At 37.5% G+C, this 22091-nt stretch overlaps 2 protein-coding genes across 3 annotated transcripts; both read left to right on the top strand.

The window, feature by feature from the left end:
* Positions 1 to 1034: 1034 nt before the first annotated feature.
* LOC126827857 (lysosomal amino acid transporter 1 homolog) lies at positions 1035 to 21847 on the top strand (the record flags this gene model as incomplete). Its single annotated transcript, XM_050557425.2, has 6 exons — positions 1035 to 1073; positions 3201 to 3291; positions 5318 to 5490; positions 7284 to 7370; positions 17944 to 18114; positions 19412 to 21847. Coding segments are annotated over 6 exons (672 nt in total), but the record flags the coding sequence as incomplete, so codon positions are not given.
* Positions 9355 to 17947, top strand: LOC130013685 (uncharacterized). Of its 2 annotated transcripts, XR_008788911.1 has the most exons (3): positions 9355 to 9991; positions 10282 to 16998; positions 17289 to 17947. XR_008788911.1 is itself a non-coding variant. In XM_056102575.1 (2 exons), exon 2 carries the CDS (start codon positions 10833 to 10835, stop codon positions 15915 to 15917), a length of 5085 nt encoding a protein of 1694 aa, XP_055958550.1. In that variant the 5' UTR covers positions 9355 to 9991; positions 10282 to 10832; the 3' UTR covers positions 15918 to 17947. The 2 variants fall into 2 exon arrangements, 1 of the variants encoding a protein (XP_055958550.1); XM_056102575.1 differs by having other exon boundaries at positions 10282 to 17947.
* Positions 21848 to 22091: the final 244 nt, after the last annotated feature.

Here is a 22091-nt window from a genome sequence, read left to right as displayed (position 1 = left end):
AAAATACAACTAACTCACACATATCTTTGTAAATATTGCCCTGGTTATGAATCGTATTGTAGCACCTGAATCGCAATTAGGTATGTATCGTATCGTGACTGCAGTGGCAATACCCAATACTTCAGGGTTTGCCACGAAAGCTCCTACCCTTTTGCCTGTGGTGCAGAACAGAGGGTGGGGTAAAGAGAGAGAGAGAAATGAAGTTTAACGCCCACTCGACACATACTAGGTCATTTCAGGACTAAAACATGGTTCAGTTTTATTTCAATAATTTGCTTGCACGTAGGGGTAAAGGAAAGTAGCTAGTGTCAGGATGATAAACCCTGTGTCATCATTGGCATGCTTATTTAATGGGGGGGGGAATGGCCGAATGTTAGCATGTGTGCGCTGCATCATAAGGTCTGTCATTGAGTGATTGCGATCCACGGCTTGAACGTGACGCGTAGGGTCGTCTGTAGGGTCCAACCTCTTGGGTTTTCTCCTCATCCTCCGGTTTCCTCCCACTGCTAAAGACCCATAATTCTTCTAGCGGTTTATTGACAAAATTAAACCATATGTTAGCCCCAAATCCAATTTCTCTCTCTCGATTTCATTTGTGTTGAATTGACGCTACATTACTTTTGTTTTTCAGATGTCTTGCTGTTATGTGAAAGACAGTTTTTATAATTTGTGGAATTTGACTGGATAACAAGAGGACAACAGTTTAGATTACCATGGCAATATTTATAAGACAATAGAAGTTGACTTTTACGTGATCTGTAACAGGGAACAAACTTGCATTTTAACTTTTAAAGGGTCCATTAAATTTTACCAAATGGCCTAAATCCAGTATTGTATAAAAAAATTTATAGATAATTATTTTTTTTAAGGCAAAAGTTTTTTTTTTTTATTAATCACAAGATGTTCTACCTCAGTTATTTTTCGCCTTCATCCAATGTAACCAATAGCAACTGTAGCAATGGCGTTCAGTGGATATGGACTGTGATGGGAGACTGTGTTGTGACCGATAATCAGATTGCATCCACATATTTTGGACTTGGATCCATCGTAGTCTGGATGTTGTGTGGAATACCGTAAGTAGCCTGTAACAGTTTAGTTACCGCTGTGGCTCAGTGAGTAAGACACTCAATCACCACTAACCTGGAGGGGGTGGGGTGGATGGCTGAATGGTTAGCGTGCGCGCGCTGTATCATTAAGTCTGTCATTGAGTCGACTGGCGTGGTTTCGAATACCCGGTTGTACGTGACAAGGAGTAGGGTCGCCTGTCCAACCTTGTGGTATTCCGCGTGTCCTCCGGCTTCCTCCCACTGCTAAAGACCCCTATGCGCAAGCGAATTATTGAAAGAAAATTAAACCATATGTTAGTCCCGAAATGACCTAGTTTGTGTCGAGTGGACGTTAAACCCCCATTTCTCTCTCTCTCTCTAACCTGGAGGTCTTGGGTTTTGCTCCCGGGGTTGGCCGAGAAAATTCGCAGGATTTTCCGATGTGTTTTCCCCTTGTCAGTGGAGCAGGAAGGAGCATCTGACAAGGAAAATGACTAGTCATTCGGAAGGTACAAAAACAAGGTCCCATGGACACATTGGCGTGCATATGGTAAAACTTTGACAGTTGGGGAATGAGTGAGAGAGAGTTCATTCATTAAAGCTCCTGAGGGGTAGAGAGAGGTAGGAGGGTTTTTTCCTCCACTGTAAGCCCAATCACTTAACGTGGTTGGGGGGTGGCCGAATTGTTTAATGCATTGAGTCATGTGGTGTGGTTTCGATTCCCTGCTTGTACAAGGAGTAGGGTCGGCTATCCAATCTCATGGGTTTTCTCTGGAGCTCTACGGTTTCCTCCCAGAGCTAAAGAGTAAAGACCCCCCCCCCCCCCCCCCCCGACGCAAGCGAATTGTTAAAACGAAATTAAACCATATGAGACTCAAAATGACGTAGTTTGTGCATCGTGATTCACCTTCTCTTGATTTGCATATTGAATCGCGAGATGCTGAATTGATTTTCGCGATTCTTTTTTTATGTTATTTTTGTCGCTTCAGTAAGTAACCTGTCACTGTTAAGTATCCATCTTACATCGTGATATAAAACAGTTTAACTTCTTCGACATCGGCAGGACTAAAAATATCAATTATTCATTTATCCTGTTGTTTTCTTGGTAAATGTTGACCTGGTTATGAATCATGGTACCAATCATATCGTAGCACCTCAATCGCAATACGTGTTGTATCGTGACTGCAGTGGCAATACCTAGCACTACAGAATACAGTACTTCCCACCTGGACAGAGCTAAATATGTACGAAAAATTTGACAAATTAGATGATTTTTGGTGATTTTAAACGATTTTTACGAATTTTTAAACAAAGATTTGATATTAAATGAATGTGAAAGAAATTAGTGAGAGAGAGAGAGAGAGAGATGGGTTTAACGTCCACTCGACACAAACTAGGTCATTTGGGGACTAACACATGGTTCAATTTTATTTCAATAATTCGCTTGCGCGTAGGGGTCTTTAGCAGTGGGAGGAAACCGGAGGACCCGGAGAAAACCACGAGGTTGGACAGGCGACCCTACTCCTTGTCACGTACAACCGGGGATTCGAAACCAAGCCAGTCGACTCAATGACAGACTTTATGATACAGCGCGCGCACGCTAACCATTCAGCCATCCACCCCACCAAGAAATTAGTGCGAGATACACAAGATTAAATGATACCTGGGTTACTGTGTGATAACTGTATCACCAGGGTATTATTCCACGGGGAATACCCAGCACCAATTTCTATCCCTACATGAATCACAAGAATTTTTTTTATATTTTCATATTATAGTCAGATGATCCAAAATTGTAAGAATTTACCTGGAATGGCAGGCATATCATTCTTATTAATGTTTCAATGGTTGCTAGGAGATGTGACTAATTTGATTGGCTCAATATTAACCAATCAACTTAAAGTCCAGGTAATATACGCCATCGTGAATTCATGTCACACATGTCTATACCCCTTTTGAAATTTTCTATGTTGATATAAATAAACTCTATGTATATTTCTGTTCAGGTTAAGTTCTTTCTTTTAAATAGTATGATAAGCAATTTGTTTGTAAAAAGTTTAACAAAGGCGCCTATTGAATTCCAGCAATTTTCATTAATTACATGTAGAGTTATGGCCCTTGTTTCACTTTATTGAACCTTGTTGTTTGTTTTAGATCTATGTAGCAGTATGGTATGTGACGGCCGATTTGGTCCTACTCAGTCAGTATATAGCTTATAGATATCAGAAAAGAAGATTAGCTTTAGGTAATAATAATAGACATACTCTTTATTAATCTGTTTTACAGAGTATTACAAAAGTCTTCTAATATTTCTGTAAAAGATGACTGCCTTCAACACATGACGCATTATCATGCGGCGTCAATCATTGGCTCGTTTGCGCATACATTGTTTACATAAAATGTTACTGATTCGAGCAGAATGGCGCCTTTTACTCATTTAAATACCCATTTATACTAAAATAGGAAATAATTTTTACCTACAAATACTTCAAACGTCTTTATTTATTTTTCTAATACATAAAAAATATGTTTTAGAATTTAATTTATCGGAGGAAAAAAGTTAATATTTGTTTCTTATTAAGTTGCATCGATGTCATCCTTATCAGTGATTGTCGCGGCTTCGCGAATATTCACTGCTGGTCAGTGTGACTGTTTGTATGACATATCGTCAAGCCTAGACATAAGGGCACCTGTCAAAGACTCGGTCAGGTACAACGTATTTATTATAATATATACATGAGAGATAATCTGTGTCTGATTGTGTCTGTGGCAGGTACCTTCTGTCCAGGCATGGGTATAGTGATAAAAAAGGGGGGGATGGCCGAATGGTTAGTGCGTGTGCGCTGTATGATAAGGTCTATCATTGAGTCAAATGGTGTGGTTTCTATTCCTGGGTTGTATGTGACAAGGTGTAGGGTCGCGTGTCCAACCTCATATTTCTTCTCTTGGTTTTCCGGATTCCTCCCACTGCTAAACCCCCTACACACATGCGAATTATTGAAATAAAATTGAACCATGTGTTAGTCCCGAAATGGCTTAGTTTTTGTCGAGTAGATGTTAACTCTCATTCTAATTGAGCTAGAATGTTCAAACTTGGTGTAGGTGTATGTTGATGGAGTTCGAAGATGAGCATTTTCTGCTTCGGGTAAGCAATTTGATTGGTCAAGACTTTGGATCACGATAGCTTTCCTTCTAATTGAGGTAGAATGTTCAAAACTGTTTTCTTAGGTCTGATTAATGGTTTGGGTGCTTAAGCTTGATATAGTGCCTTAAAAAATAATGGCAGAATGGGGCAGAGGTTAGATACGACTTTAAAGTGTGTTGATAAAGAACCTGAGATTCAGTGATCGTTACTTGCATTTCTCTGAAAATATATATTTCACGACTTAAACATACATTATGCAAGAGCTAATTCGGATTATTGCAAGTCTTAATTTAGGCTTCAGATGTTATAAATTAGATCTTTATTTAAACAATAAGCCCAAAATCAACTCTGTAGACCCACGGATGGCTCGGCTACAGCTCGGATTTAAATAGGATTTCACTTATTGATTAAATCAAATATGGCGCACCCTGATGAGAATTCGTCAGTTAGATCGAGGCCGCATGCCTTGGAAAACTTAACTTGATAATCGAGATATGTAGGTGGAGTTAACGCCTGTCAATCAAACGATCGGCCAAGGTTAAGGCACATTTCACTACCATTTCTAGTCAAATATTACAACGATGATAACTATGTTCAGAATAAAGTAATTTGACTGAAATTTTCAATATATTCTTCTTTCATCATCTACTTTTGAACTGTTATAGCAAGAATGGCCAACTCTCTATAAAAATCTCCCATAATGTATCTTTAATAAACAATGTACATTAGTCAAGAATATTGCAAATACTGGAGCATAGAACTGTCAACAATTTTAAAATGAGAGAGAGAGAAATGGGGTTTAATGTCCACTCGACACAAATGAGGTCATTTCGGGACTAACATATGGTTTAATTTTATTTCAATAATTCGCTTGCGCGTAGGGGTCTTTAGCAGTGGGAGGAAACCCACGACGTTGGACAGGTGACCCTACTCCTTGTCATGTACAACCGGGGAATCGAAAACACGCCAGTTGACTCAATCTTATGGCGTAGACACTAACCATTCAGCCATCCACCCCACCTCTCTCCCCATTTCAGAATTAAATAATGATAAATTATCCTGATTGGTATAGATTTGTTGTTCTAATGTTCTGTATTCTGATCTTGTACTTTTCTTTCTTACCCAGATGTGAAGAACAAGAATATACAAGCGGTGCTGTGTTTAGGTGGATTATTTCTCATGGGAAGTCTGAAATCATTACAGCAGTTATCTCCCCTTGACAATAGTTTTTCAGTCCATCATCCTAGTGGTAGGAATCTTTTGATGACCCCACAAGTTGGTCATATACATATGTTTAAGGTAAATTAATTTAAAATATATCGGTTGAAGTTTGTTTAAATTTTTGATTTTATTGCATGTGCCTTATTTATTTGTTTGATTAAAATAAGTGACCGGACTGTAAAAATGAAGGAGCCACGGTGGCTAGGTGGTTAAGACGCTGGCTCGCTAGCCTGGAGGTTGGGTGTTCGATCCCTGCATTGGCCGAGAAAGTTCATCCTGATTTTCCGACAGGGTTTCCCCTTGTCAGTTGTGCAGGAAAGAGGGCCTGACAAGGACAGCTGTCTAGTCGTTCGGATGGGACGAAAAACCGAGGTCCCGTGTATACATTGGAACGCACATAAAAGATCCCTTGGCAGTTGGAATTTGATATAAGAGTAGGCGATAGTGCCGCTGCCCGGGCAAAATTTCCCTCATAGCACACTGTATGGCGTATGCCTGTCTTCATTAGCCCAGTATTGGAGCAGAACAGTAGGACGTTAAACCCCACTTCATTTCATTTCATTTTGTAGAAATGAAATGAACTGGCATTTACATTCTTACTGTTCTGTGCTGTCTGGGCTAATGAAGACGGGCATGCAGTGTGCCATGAGGGAAATTTTTCCCAGTCATCGGTATTATGGCCTACTCTTATTTCAAATTCTAACTGCTAAGGGATCTTTTATATGCCCAACAATCTATACATGGAACCTTGGTTTTTTGTCCTTTCCAAAAGATTAGACAGCTCTCCTTGTCAGGTCCTCCGTCCTAAACCACTGACAAGGAGAAACCTCACGGAAAATCTGGGTTCCGTTACATGCGAGGGTCCCGCTGGCTAAGACGCTGGCTCGCTAGTCTGTGATTTTTGACCATTTTTGCAATGTTATATAATAGACTATAGAAATAATTGGATGTGGTTCTTGGATAAGATTCAGGTGGTTGATGCTGATCAAGCTGGATCAAGTGCCTTAAAAAAATCACTGGAAGTCTCTGGGTGTGTCCTTTATAAAAATAATGACTGGAAGTCTCTGAACATGTCCCTTATAAAAATGATGACTGGAAGTCTCTCGGCGTTTCCCTTATAAAAATAATGACTGGCAGTCTCTTGGCTTGTTCGTTATAAAAATAATGACTGGAAGTTTCTGGACATGTCCCTTATAAAAATAATGACTGGAAGTCTCTGAGCATGTCCCTTATAAAAATAATGACTGGAAATGTTTGGGTGTGTAGTCGTAGTTATTAGTCTGATAATTAAATTAACAGAGACTATAACCAAGAAGAAACCCACAAGGTTAGACAGACAGCCCCTAGGGACTCCTTGTCACGTACAAGCTTGGAATCGACACCGCACCATTTGACTCAGTGACGGTCCTTATAATCTACTAATGCACACTCGTTAGACCACCTGGCCACCGACACCCCTATTAATAATGATGTTTTATATGATGGGGATCATGTGGCTAAGTGGGTAAGACGCTGGCTCGCTAGCCTGGAGGTCGGGTGTTCGATCCCTGCATTGGCCGAGAAAGTTCATTCAGATTTTCCGGCGTGGTTTCCCCTTGTCAGTGATGCAGGACGGAGGGCCTGACAAGGACAGCTGTCTAGTCCTTCGGATGAAACGAAAAACCGAGGTCCCATGTACATATTGGAATGCACGTAAAAGATCCCTTGGCAGTTGGAATTTGATATAAGAGTAGGCTGTAGCGCCGCTTCCGGACAAAATTTCCCTCATAGCACACTGTATGGCGTATGCCCGCTTCATTAGCCCAGTTTAGGAGCAGAACAGTAGGACGTTAAACCCCATTTCATTTCATTTTCGTTTTATATGATTATAGAATAATGTCGAGTTAACAGGATATATTATAGGAGCAATCTCAGCTGTATTCTACATCGGTTCTAGATTATCTCAAATATATACAAACGTAAGTATTTCAATATCTCAAATATTTGTCCCCTGCCTTTCGAAGAAAGCAGGGGACTATTAAAATGGGTTCGTCCGTCTGTCCGTCTGTCTGTCTGTCTGTCCGTCCGTCCGTCCGTCCGTCCGTCCGTCACACTTTTTGGGACACAATAACTCTCTTCCTAATTGAGCTAGAATGTTCAAACTTGGTGTATGTGTTTATTAGGTCAATGCCTTGATGGAGTTCGAAGATGAGCATTTTCCGCTTAGGGTAAGCAGAGATAAGCAATTTGATTGGTTGATACTTTGGGGCACGATAACTCTCTTCCTAATTGAGCTAGAATGTTCAAACTTGGTGTATGTGTTGATTAGGTCAATGCCTTGATGGAGTTCGAAGATGAGCATTTTCCGCTTAGGGTAAGCAGAGATAAGCAATTTGATTGGTTGATGCTTTGGGACACGATAACTTTTAATTGAGCTAGAATGTTCAAACTTGGTGTATGTGTTTATTAGGTCAATGCCTTGATGGAGTTCGAAGATGAGCATTTTCCGCTTAGGGTAAGCAGAGATAAGCAATTTGATTGGTTGATACTTTGGGGCACGATAACTCTCTTCCTAATTGAGCTAGAATGTTCAAACTTGGTGTATGTGTTGATTAGGTCAATGCCTTGATGGAGTTCGAAGATGAGCATTTTCCGCTTAGGGTAAGCAGAGATAAGCAATTTGATTGGTTGATGCTTTGGGACACGATAACTTTAGTTCTAATTAAGTGAGATTGATGAAACTTGGTGTATAGATTTATTATATGAATACCTTAACTAAGTTCGATAATGAACATTTTTTGCTGAGGGTAAGCAGAGTGATAAGCAATTTGATTGGTAGAAACTTTGGAACACAATAACTCTCCTTCTAATTGAGGTAGAATGTTCAAACTTGGCATAGGTGTCTATTAGGTAAATGTTTAAACTTGATGTATATGTAGATGTTCATTAGGTGAATGTCTTGACTGAGTTCAATAATTAACATTTCGAGCTGAAGCTAAGCAGAGCTAATCGATTTCATTTGTCGATGGTTTGGGACAAGATAATCTTGATTCTATCTGATAGAGAGTGATGAAACTTAGTGGAAAAAATAAATGTGCGATTAATTAATATGTGTCATCTATTTATTTTGCAATTTCGGCGGGGGACATCAGCCTCACTGTTGGCTTGTTAAATATTGTATTTGTTACGGCAGAAGTCCTTATTTGCGTCAATATTTGATCGGTGTCCATAAATTAGACGATACAGAATCCTAGTGCATAATTTGTACTATACATAACCATGTAAACGCAAAAATGGCTGCCGTTTGGGCAGTAAAAACGAAAACGCAACAATGAATAACGTCCCTAAGTCCCCTCACAAGTTGTAAGTGGATTTTATATTGTTGTAAATATGCTATAAGAAGTTGTAGATCATTTTTATGTCAAATTCACGTATTGCTAACATATGTATATGATGATTTTAGGCATTTAAAAGTTATGTCTGTCGCGCACATGGTTTTGTAAGATTTGGCGACTTGTCAAATGAGGCAGACGCAGGTCTTTTGATAATGTTAGGTTAATGTAATTCCATTAGGCCAAAAGCTTTGGTTATCAGTTAAGTTTATATCTTTGACTTACATTATTCATTGTAATAGTATTGTAATTCGCTGCTATTTTTATAATTTCAGTGAAACCGCATGTTCTTTTGTTGATTGAACCGCATGTTCGTTTGTTGATTGAACCGCATGTTCGTTTGTTGATTGAACCGCAAGTTTGTTTGTTGAATTGCTCTACTTATGTTCACTTCGCTCAGTTTATAATGGGCATTGAATTGTTTAAGCCTTCTACAAAATGTGTTAGTAACGAATAATGATGGACATGTATTTCAACGCAACGTAATAATGTAACGTCCATTCCTGTATTTAACGCAATGTTCATTCCCGTATGTATTTAACGCAACGTACCGATGTTATAAACGTAAAGTAATAAACCTATTCACAAACTGAACGCATGTTTGACTTAGGGGGACAACGCAACGGGATTGCTTCTGCAAGTCACTATTGACTGTAGTTGCCTTCTACAGTATTTTTATAAAGCGATATTATTTCTATACAGATCCAAGGAAATAGGAGTAGAAAGACCATGGCTCAATTTGCTGCCGATATTTAAATTCCAAAAATTCACACAGGTTGCTTTCATGAAAATACTAGTTATGTTTTGTGAAAGTCTATGAATTGGAAGGCTGTTAAATCAGATATTTATCAAATATTGGGTTTCACAGTGTAACGGTAGTCGTGCGATAGACGAAGTGTTCCGATTGCTAACTTTGTCTACTGGCTGTTTGTCGGCTAATTTCCTATTAAAGGGAGAATTAATTGATGTTGTTTGTTGTTTCTCTTTAATTTTGCCTTTACGTCTTAAGCTTGTATAATATCATAGTTTATATTATTAGTTTGAGTATTAAATATGTAGATATTTATTCAGGGAATCAAATTATGATTATAGGCATTTAATTAAGTTTATTATGTTTACCTAATAAGCTTCCCTCAAAATACGTGGTCTTTCGTAGATCATCATGGCAGCCAAATGCATGAAATCGGGAAAGGGGTGAAGTCAAAAAGGTTATTACGTTTTATAAACACATAATTTATATATTTATAGTATGCTAATATGTTTATTGTATGTTTAAGTACATGTCAGTATTATTGTGTGCTTTGCCAGGCAATGTTTTAGTCATATTAAGTCAGGTTTATAATTCGTGGAGACAGCGCTGTCGTCCGCTGTCGTCTGTCAGTGTCATCGTCCTTGGCCTTTGAACAGGGCTACGTATTGTTTACGTTGTCTTCATTGTCGTCATTAAAGTTAGTCAATCAGTACTGCATGGTAATCCGATGTATTTTTCTTATTTCAGTTTTCACGTAATGTTTAGTGAAATCTTCAGAATGTACATGTAATATTCAGTGAAAGCTTCAGAATATAATATTCAGCATGTAATCAAGTATTATTCAGCATCGTCAGTAATGAGTAATATTCAGCCATGGTGTCTTCAGTATAATATGTAGCACGTTGATTATAATCAGAATTAAAAGAGGAATTCATCCGTATTCGAATTCTCTCATTAGGCTATGTAGGCCCATGCGTATGCGACCTGATTTGTGTAAGCTGATGTGTGAACTGTTTATATTTGTAGCTGTTATTTAATATATAAAGTTTATTACATTGAAGAACTACACGTCGTTGTTTATATTTCGCTAAATGTTTCAGTGTAGAAAGCATTGACTTCAGAGTATTCGTCCGCAGAGCATCATTCCTCTGTCAATATTATTTGGCTGCTTCAGCGATAGAGGCATGCTGTTACAGTGAAAACTTTATTCACATTCGTTTATAAGTAGGCGAACTTTTAATTCATTTGCGTTATATGAGTAGACACTTCATATCGCATACTGAGAAGAGACTGGTGTTATGTATTCAGCAACTTCACCATTGACAATATTTCTAATAAGCAGTATATTATCGGTGATTTCGATTTCGGATAAATTATATACAAGTACAATGGCATCCGGTGGTAATGATACCTACAAGATAAAATCATCTCATCATTCTTCATCAAAGAGATCTCTTCAAACACGAAGTGCTGCATCGCGGTCGCACTCTGTAAAAGCTGACATAGCTATTGAAGCTGCTGCACTTAAAGTAAAACTCAAATATCTAGAGGAAGAAACCAGGAAACAGTCAGAACTTACACGTATTCAGATGATACGAGATTTGGATATGGCGGAAGCTAAACTTCAAGCCTTAGATCAAGTTGAAAGAGAAGACAGTTGTGTCTTGACTGACAGTAGTGAATCTGATAAAAGCCGTCATAATACATGTAGTCACAATGCTCCTGAAATTAATGCGCGTCAAGATCGTCAACGTAATTTTGTACATGTACCTCTACCTACTGCTAATCAAGATGTAAATCAATATGTTCAAAGTTACATTAATAACATTCCTGACTCAAGATATTCGCCAACTGAAGTTTCAGTGGAAAATTGTGGTGGTAACATTAGTAACAATGAAACTTTATCATCAATTGCTAAAATGTTTGCAGAACAAGTTAATTTAAGTAAATTGCCAGCTCCTGAACCTATAATATTTTCTGGCGATCCATTGAAGTATCCAACATGGAAATCTGGGTTTCGTTCTTTGATAGAACACAAGAATATTCAACCGGTCGAAAAAATGTTTTATCTTAAAAAATATTTAAGTGATGTTGCACGTGAATCCGTTGAGAGTTACTTTTTATTACAAACTGATAACGCCTTTGAAGATGCAAAGTCCTTATTAGAAGAAAGATTCGGTAATCCCTTTATTATTTCGCAAGCTTTTCGCGACAAGCTAGAAAGTTGGCCGAAGATATATCCTCGCGATGGTTTGGCACTTCGAAAATTTGCAGACTTTCTCAGACAGTGTGAATCTGGTATGAACTCTATTGATAGTCTTAAAGTTCTCGATGATCCACGAGAAAATAAGAAACTTTTGATTAAGTTACCAGATTATTTAGTCAATTGTTGGGCTCGTATCGTGCACGACTATAAGCAGAAATATCAGCAGTTTCCTCCCTTTAGGGAATTTGTAAAATATTTATCAAGAGAGGCAGATATCGCTTGCGATCCAGTTACGTCCTGTAGTTATAAGTCAAACTCAAATCGAAGTAATCCATATGAACCTAGGAGAGCTGCAACGGCTCATGCTTTGGAAACTCATGAAAATCGTCAGTTTAATCGCTCCGAACGAAAACCGTGTACCGTTTGTAAAGGTCAGCATCACTTGGACACATGTTCTGAATTTTTAAAGAAGAATTTGAAAGATAGAAAGGAGTACATTGCAAATAATCGCCTGTGTTTTGGCTGTTTAAGCTCGGGTCACATGTCAGTATTTTGTCGAAGCAGATTGTGGTGTAATATCTGTCATAAAAGGCACCCAACTTCTCTTCATGGTGATGTTCCGGAAAGAAACGATCCAGTTGCAAGGTCTTCCGTTGCGCATAGTATTAAAGTTGACTGGTACGACGTTGGTAATAAAAGCGCAATGATTGTACCCGTGTGGATATCCTTTGAAGACAGAGAACGTTTAGTTTATGCATTGCTTGATACTCAGTCGGACAATACTTTTGTTTTAGACACTTTGTTAGATTCTCTTGGTGTTGATGGACAACAAATCCAGCTTTCACTTTCAACAATGACTGCTGAAAATCAGATAATAAATAGCCGTAAAGTTCCGGGTTTGTGTGTTCGAGGATATGACAGTAATATAATCATCAATCTACCTCCAGTTTATTCCAGAAGAATAATGCCGGCGAATAGAAGTCATATTCCTAATTCCGACATGGCTAGACGTTGGCCTCACTTACACTGTATAGCAGATCAACTTCCTCCTATTCTGAATTGCGAGATTGCCCTTTTAATAGGTTATAATTGTCCTAAAGCTCTTACACCTAGAGAAGTAATACCTCATTCGGGAAATGGTCCTTACGCCCAGAGAACTGACTTAGGATGGGGTGTAGTTGGCATTATAGATCAATGTGCGTCAGAAAATTTGGATTCAATAGGCTGTAGTAGTCAGACATTTCAAGTTCGAACATCATGTAATAATAAATCAGAACAATCACTAACTTCAAGTGATATTGTTGTTTCCTTTAAAACACACATCCGAGAAATTATTAATCCTGTTGACATACTGAAAATGATGGAGATAGACTTCAGTGATCGTAATAATAATGACTCTGGTTGTTCTCATGAAGATAATCAATTTGTACTTAAGATGAACTCATCAATTCGCTTAAATGAAAACAGTCATTATGAAATGCCTTTACCTTTCCGTGGATCTAAACCAACGCTTCCGAATAATCGCATTGTGGCAGAAAATCGTTTGACACCTTTGGTAAATCGTTTTACAAAAGACATAAATTTTAAGCAAGATTACAGTAAATTCATGAATGAGATTATCGAAAAGAATTACGCCGAACCGATTTCTGCGCATGAACTTTGTAATATTGGACAGATTTGGTATATACCACATCATGCAGTTTATCATGCAAAAAAGCCTGGTAAAATTCGAGTCGTTTTCGACTGTAATTCGAAATTTAAGGATGTTTCGCTTAATGATCATTTGTTAAAGGGGCCCGATCTAACCAATAGTTTGTTCGGTGTATTATGTCGATTTAGAATGGAGAATGTAGCCATTATGTGTGATATTGAGCAAATGTTCTACCAGTTTAATGTGGAAAAACAAGATCGTGATTTTCTCAGATTTTTATGGTGGAATAAGGGAGATGATAAGCCTGCCGATTTCAGAATGACTGTGCATTTATTTGGTGCTACCTCGTCACCAGGTTGTGCGAACTTTGGGCTAAAGCAAGCTGCAAATGATTTTGAAATGGAATTTGGATCAGAAGCTGCTAATTTCGTGCGAAATAATTTCTATGTTGATGATGGTTTGTTGTCAGTCAAAACTGACGAAGAAGCAATTTCGCTGATTGAAAATACCAAAAAACTGTTAGCCAAGTGCGGATTGAGACTTCATAAATTTTTGTCAAATTCTAACACAGTGATCGAATCAGTTCCGGTTGTGGATCGTGCAAAGGTTCTTCAGAATCATGACCTTTTCTTCGAAGATTCACCTATTGAGAGATGTCTTGGTTTACAGTGGTGCATTGAATCCGACACTTTTCAGTTTCGTATATGTCTCAAAGATCAGCCACTCACCAGACGTGGAATTTTGTCAACTGTTTCCTCGATCTATGATCCGTTAGGACTTATTTCGCCAGTTATTTTAGTTGGTAAACAAATCTTGCAGGAACTCTGTAGAGCTCATAACGATTGGGACAGTGACATTCCGGATATATTGAGATTCCGATGGGAAAAATGGAGATCTAGCTTATCTCAACTTGCAGACGTGAAAATAGAACGTTGTTATAAACCCAAAGACTTTGGTGATATTGTGGTAAATGAATTACATCATTTTTCAGACGCGTCAACGTTCGGTTACGGACAATGTTCGTATTTGAGATTGATTGACAATAATAGCAATGTATCTTGTTCATTAGTAATGAGTAAATCTCGAGTGACACCTCTTAAACCAATAACAATTCCCCGTTTAGAATTAGCTGCAGCTTTAGTGTCGGTAAGAGTTAGTTTGCAGTTAAGACGTGAATTGAACTATAGTAATTTAACTGAAGTATTTTGGTCAGATAGTAAAGTAGTGTTAGGTTATATTAACAATGATGCAAGAAGATTTCAAATGTTCATTGCGAATCGTATACAGCAGATACGAGAGTCAAGTAATCCTACTCAGTGGAGGTACATTAAATCGAAAGATAATTTAGCAGATCTAGCATCAAGGGGCGTTACTGCAGAAGAGCTCAATGCGACTAAATGGTTCATCGGACCAGACTTTTTATGGAAATCACAATTACCTAGTACATCTGACAATCCTGAAGAAATGCATGTAAATATATCTTCTGATGATCCTGAACTTAAGAAGGTACAGAGTTTAGCTACAAATGCAAAACCATGTTTTGAACTTTCTCGTTTGAATCACATTTCAGACTGGTTTAAAGCCAAACGAGTGATAGCCTTATGTTTAAGATTTAAAGCAATATTGCTCAGTAAAGTTAAAGATTTTCCTGATCAACCACTGACTCATTCGCCCTTAACAGTTGAAGAATTAAGATGTTCAGAATTACAAATCATTAAGATGGTACAAGCTGAAGCCTTCGCTGAAGAGTTAAAAATTCTTAAGGCTGTGAAATTATCTGCAAATAAAGAGGACATTATTCGCTTAAAAAAGTCGTCGTCACTTTATAAACTTGATCCTTTTCTGAATTCTGATAATGTTATTTGCGTGGGTGGACGACTCAAACGAGCTACCTGTGATCAGTTAGATAAATACCCAGTTATTTTGCCAAAGAAACATTACATTACAAACATGATTGTGCGCTATTTTCATAGTATTGTTGAGCATCAGGGTCGCGGAATAACCACTAATGAAATAAGAGCCAGCGGTTACTGGATAATAGGTTGTACATCAGTTGTGTCTAGTCATATTTTACGGTGTGTTATATGTCGTAAGTTACTCGGTCGGTCACAGGAACAAAAAATGAGTGATTTACCAGAAGATCGTTTGGAAACTGCGCCTCCTTTTAGTTATTGCGGAATGGATTGTTTCGGCCCATGGTATGTAAAAGAGGGCAGAAAGGAAATTAAGAGATATGGGTTATTATTTGTATGTATGGCTAGCCGTGCTATACATATAGAAACTTTAAATGATCTAAGTACAGACGCATTTATAAACGGTTTACGACGTTTCCAGTGTATTCGTGGACCTATCCGACAGTTAAGATGTGATAACGGAACAAACTTTATTGGAGCAAAACGCGAGTTACATCAAGCCTTTCACGAGATGGACAGTGGTCGAATTCAGAAATATCTTGTAGAAAATGGGTGTGACTATTTTCAGTTTAAAACTAATGTTCCAAATGCTAGCCATATGGGTGGGCTGTGAGAGCGCCACATTCGTTCTATTCGAAATGTTCTATCGTCACTTTTGTTACAGAATGGTTCTCAGTTGGATGACGATTCCTTGCGCACCTTTATGTATGAAGCTATGTCAATTATTAATAGTAGGCCACTTACAGTAGATAACTTGAACGACGTCAATTCGCTAACACCCTTAACTCCTAATAACATTTTAACTATGAAGTCTAAGATAATATTGCCTCCCCCTGGTGAATTCCAGAAACCTGATCTTTATTCACGAAAACGTTGGCGTCGCGTTCAGTATATATCAAATGAATTTTGGAGTAGATGGAAGCAAGAGTATCTGCAGAATCAACAAGTACGTCAAAAATGGAATCGTGAAACTCGTGATATGCATTGTGGTGATATAGTGCTCGTGGTTGATGATAAATCTGCTCGCAATCAATAGTCTTTGGGACGAATTATAGAAACTTACAAAGATAAAGATAATCATGTGCGAACTGTCAAACTTTTAGTTGGTGATAAGAAGCTTAATGCGAAAGGGAAACGTGTCTATCCGAGAAGTGTTCTTGAACGTCCTATTCAGAAACTGATATTAATTTTGGAACATGAGTAAACCGGGATTCCCCATCGAGGAGCCACAGACTTTCAGTAGAACTATCAAACTGTTATGCTTAACCGTTTAGTTATTTGGTTTACTTTTATATCTCTGCTTTTTCTTTGTTCGTAGATTAATTGAAAATTAGTTCCTAATTTTGGGGAGCCATGTAACGGTAGTCGTGCGATAGACGAAGTGTTCCGATTGCTAACTTTGTCTACTGGCTGTTTGTCGGCTAATTTCCTATTAAAGGGAGAATTAATTGATGTTGTTTGTTGTTTCTCTTTAATTTTGCCTTTACGTCTTAAGCTTGTATAATATCATAGTTTATATTATTAGTTTGAGTATTAAATATGTAGATATTTATTCAGGGAATCAAATTATGATTATAGGCATTTAGTTAAGTTTATTATGTTTACCTAATAAGCTTCCCTCAAAATACGTGGTCTTTCGTAGATCATCATGGCAGCCAAATGAATGAAATCGGGAAAGGGGTGAAGTCAAAAAGGTTATTACGTTTTATTAACACATAATTTATATATTTATAGTATGCTAATATGTTTATTGTATGTTTAAGTACATGTCAGTATTATTGTGTGCTTTGCCAGGCAATGTTTTAGTCATATTAAGTCAGGTTTATAATTCGTGGAGACAGCGCTGTCGTCCGCTGTCGTCTGTCAGTGTCATCGTCCTTGGCCTTTGAACAGGGCTACGTATTGTTTACGTTGTGTTCATTGTCGTCATTAAAGTTAGTCAATCAGTACTGCATGGTAATCCGATGTATTTTTCTTATTTCAGTTTTCACGTAATGTTTAGTGAAATCTTCAGAATGTACATGTAATATTCAGTGAAAGCTTCAGAATATAATATTCAGCATGTAATCAAGTATTATTCAGCATCGTCAGTAATGAGTAATATTCAGCCATGGTGTCTTCAGTATAATATGTAGCACGTTGATTATAATCAGAATTAAAAGAGGAATTCATCCGTATTCGAATTCTCTCATTAGGCTATGTAGGCCCATGCGTATGCGACCTGATTTGTGTAAGCTGATGTGTGAACTGTTTATATTTGTAGCTGTTAGTTAATATATAAAGTTTATTACATTGAAGAACTACACGTCGTTGTTTATATTTCGCTAAATGTTTCAGTGTAGAAAGCATTGACTTCAGAGTATTCGTCCGCAGAGCATCATTCCTCTGTCAATATTATTTGGCTGCTTCAGCGATAGAGGCATGCTGTTACACACAGTATTATCTGTATTTTCTACCATTAGGGTAATGGTCGTGTAATGGATGATTTCATATAAGTGTAAAATGTAAAAAATATTAGTACCCGGTCAATTCTTTTAATTTATTGTGTCAGAAAATCTAGCTAAGGTCATGTTTTGTTTATTATTTCAGTATTTTCGAAGTTCTACTGATGTTAGCTAACATAATGTTTATTATTTCAGTATTCTAGAAGTTCTACAGAAGGTTTAGCTAAGATCATGTTCTGGTTAGCTGTATTAGGTAATCTTCTCTATGGTCTAGCGATCATTGTGAGAGATATAGATGCTGTGTTTATCCTTCAACATCTGCCATGGATTATTGGTAGTCTCGGAGTTATCTTCCTTGATGTAACAGTATCCTTTTTGTCCGTCTAATTAACATGTTGTCCGAATGATTAGACAATGTTTCTTGCCAGGACAAGACAACTAACAGGTATCATGGCTAGAAAACCCTGATGAACCCTGACCAGCACGGGATGAAAGATGAAGCCTGTGAATGCATGGTAATATGAGTCAGCGCCTTACTCATTGAGCCACTGTGGTAAGCCAAAAAGCAGAGCAACGTTTATAAGTGTAATAACTTATGCTATATAAGTATATTTATTTAGGATAGCACGGGCGACAGTGCCAGATACAGATCAAGCCTCAGGCCCCTCCAAATCCTGCACCCTCACAGCTAGATGAAAAGATGTTTTCAACACAATTGAGTAAAGCCAGGGATGTAGACGAATGTTTAAGACTACATTGTATTAAAAAAGGCTTATAACAGTGTCTGAAATATTATATACCATGGCCAGATTCCGCCTCCTTGATCTTGACACCCTAGGTTTCAGAGAGAGGGGGTTTAATGTCCTCTCGACACAAACTAGGGCATTTTGGGACTAACATATGGTTCGATTTTATTTTAATAATTCACTAGCGCGTAGGGGTCTTTAGCAGTGGAGGAAACCCGAGAAAACCCATAAGTTTGGACAGGTGACCCTATTCTTTGTCATGTACAACTGAGGATTCGAAACCATGCCAGTTGACTCAATGACAGACTTTATGATCAAACGCATTAACCATTTGGCCCCCCTTCCCCCCACAGGTTTCAGCCCGCCATGTCTAATGGTAAATCTGACACTGTTTCCTAGATCTTGACAGCCTAGACTCTGAATCTGCCAAGCCTACAGGTAAATTCTAGATCTCGATACCCTAGGCTTCCAGTCTACCAAGCCTATAGGTAAATCCTACATCTTGAGACCCTGGGCTTCAACCTGCCAAGTCTATAGGTAACTTCTAGATCTTGAGACCCTAGGCTTCAGCCTGCCAAGCCTATAGATAAATCCTACATCTTGAGACCCTGGGCTTCAACCTGCCAAGTCTATAGGTAACTTCTAGATCTTGAGACCCTAGGCTTCAGCCTGCCAAGCCTATAGATAAATCCTACATCTTGAGACCCTGGGCTTCAACCTGCCAAGTCTATAGGTAACTTCTAGATCTTGAGACCCTAGGCTTCAGCCTGCCAAGCCTATAGATAAATCCTACATCTTGAGGCCTAAGGCTTCAACCTGCCAAGTCTATAGGTAAACCCTGCAGTAAGTGGCGAGCTGACCTACAGAGAGATTCACCTGGTTTTTGACTGGTTATTAAATTCCTTAACCAATATCAGTTATTATGTCAATTTTATTATTATGAACGGAGAAATTTTAACAGTTTATCTCGACAACCTTTACTACCCGAAGAAAGTTCCAGTAGTCCCATTTACGTTGATTCCGGATGATCTGACCTCAACATGAAAAGCAGGAGAACAACCATCCACTAGACATACAGCCAGATACACATCTCTTGCCTTTCTGAAAATATTATAGTTAAAATAGATTAAAGGAGAGGGAAGGTCACTCTTGCATCAACAACAAAACTTGGGATCTAAAGGGCATTTATTACACTTTGACTTACTTACATCTGCATTTGATTTACAATGTCTTGTAATATTTTACACTGTCTTTTAAATTAATATTTTTGTCCAAAGAATTTTCCAAATTTTGCCTACATATATTAACCGATATGGATAACTGACCTCAATTCAAGTGCAGCAATATATGTTTAATTGAGTTATCTCCCTTTATTTTATGGCACTTTTCCACATTCATGGGCTAAATCTATTTGTTAAGGCCAGCTCAATTTTCGTCAAGGTCGCTGAGATGTAATAAAAAAGGTTAGGACACGTGATTGTTGGCGAGATTGTAGGTTAGGTTTAAGAATTTAGGGGAGAGGTTAAGTCTCAACCTAAACACTGACCTAGGGTTGGGCTTAGCGCTAGCCCTGTTTACATCTCGTGACCTTTGATCAAACTTGAAGTTGGCCTAATTAAATAGATCTAACCACTTTGACGCCCTTTCAATTCAATTTGTGTATACCAGTATATTTTATTTTGATATATCACCACTGTCCAAAATATACATGGCAGCTATAATATTTTAGAGGCACAATATTCAAATTGGAAGGGCAAAAAATATACTTTCAGTCTTAACCAAAAATCTATTGGTCCAAAAAATCAATCAATCATAGTTATGGCCATATAAAGTTCTCATTACTTTTCTGTTGAATTTGTATCGCCATCTTTATTGTCTTAAGACACAACTGAAAAATACTTTATTTCTAGTCATGAACATCAAGGACAAGATGGTATTTGAGCTATATTTTTTGTACTATTCATCTATCTAAGCTACTATGTAAGTTACACTTGTGTTGTCAAAATTAAAGATACATTTAACATTATGTAAGATTTAGATAAAGAGCTGACTGTTCTTGCTACAATAGTTCAAAAATAGGAAATAACAATGAATATTGAAAATTTCAGTCAAATTTCTTTATTCTGAGCGAAGTTATGACTGTTAGAAGATTTGACGGTCTTTTTCCGAGAATGGACATCATATTATTATTTAATGATGAAATAGCGGACATTGTCAAATCAGTATCTTAACCATCCGATGGTCTAGTTGAGTATGGGCTTGTCGTATGAAAAATGTCTAATAATTTATAGAACATTTGAAACCAAAAGAAAGACCAGCAGCAGACAGATTTAGCTCTTACATAGTGTATCTTTAATTTATATAACATTTGAAACCAAAACAAAAACCTGCCATTGATGTAGATGAATCTGAATATCCATGAAAATCACTAGCACCGATTTCACAAAATATTCTCAGAGTTAAATTAAGAATTTACTCAACTTTCATTAACTGTTTATGAGAAATATCTTTGATCCAGAAAAATCTTATTGATGTATTTGATACATTAAAACAACCAAAGTTTTATAAAGGGCTATATTTTAGTTAGAATAAGGCAAACAATTTTGAGTAAATCCTTAACTTAAACATACATTATGCAAGAGCTAAATCTGCCTATTGCAGGTCTTTCTTTAGGCATGAAATGTTATATAAACTATTAATTAGACATTTATTAACAAAAGAAGACCATAATCAACTCTCGATGGCATCGTATACACAAGATTTTAACTAGATTGAAATGGTTTGACATTTAAAAATTTAATTTAAAAATGGGAAAGTGAGGCTAAGTCCTGATTATACCAGTGCCCTGGTTACCACTGTGCACACATCTTGTCAAAACTACAAACAATGAGAATGAAGTAATTTGAATGAAATTTTCAATATTTTCTTGTTTTATCATCTATTTTTGAATTATTATAGCAAGTATGACCAACTCTTTATTAAACTCTTAACTAATGTATCTATAAGTCTGAGAATGCTTTGTGAACTGGGCCAGATTTTTTGGCTCACCTAGTTTTTCATGAAGAGTTGAGTAAAGTAAAAACATGTGTATGTTGGACCTTTGTCCATCTGTTTATTTCGGTCTGATTTCATTTTAGAAATTTTTTTTTATCAGTTTTTATTATTTATACTTCCTCGTTTATTTCTATAATTTTAGGACAAACTATTTTAAAGTTTCTATCACATCGATTACAAATCAAAATTTTCTCTGAACAAGTGAATGTTTTTTTAATGTGCACTCCAATGTGTATATAGACCGAGAGCCCAGAGGGGTCAACCTAGCTAAAAAGTGTACCAATTTTCTCCTATATGGTATCAATGTATGTATATCTGGTATCATCAGAATGTAAGTCTGCCGGGTTTCTGGTGGTGGGTGTGGTATTCCACGCCCTAAATGCCATGACCCCCAACTAGGCTAGATTAGCTCAAAAGTGTACCAAATGAAAATCGTACAGCAGTGTACCGTACATCTTCAGGTATTACAAAAACACTCTGGAAATTAGATAACTCTTGTCAGGGATACTCCATCACTACAAATGTCTGGCAATTACATAGCTC

The sequence above is a fragment of the Patella vulgata genome, chromosome 7 (genome assembly GCF_932274485.2).
Source record: "Patella vulgata chromosome 7, xgPatVulg1.2, whole genome shotgun sequence".
NCBI lineage: Eukaryota > Metazoa > Mollusca > Gastropoda > Patellidae > Patella > Patella vulgata.
The sequence above is the reverse complement of the archived record's forward strand: the minus strand, read 5'-3'. Positions and strand labels throughout refer to the sequence as shown.

Bases quoted from the DNA above. Each gene is read 5' to 3' on its own strand.
- LOC130013685 (XM_056102575.1), top strand. From the start codon at position 10,833: ATGTATTCAGCAACTTCACCATTGACAATATTTCTAATAAGCAGTATA.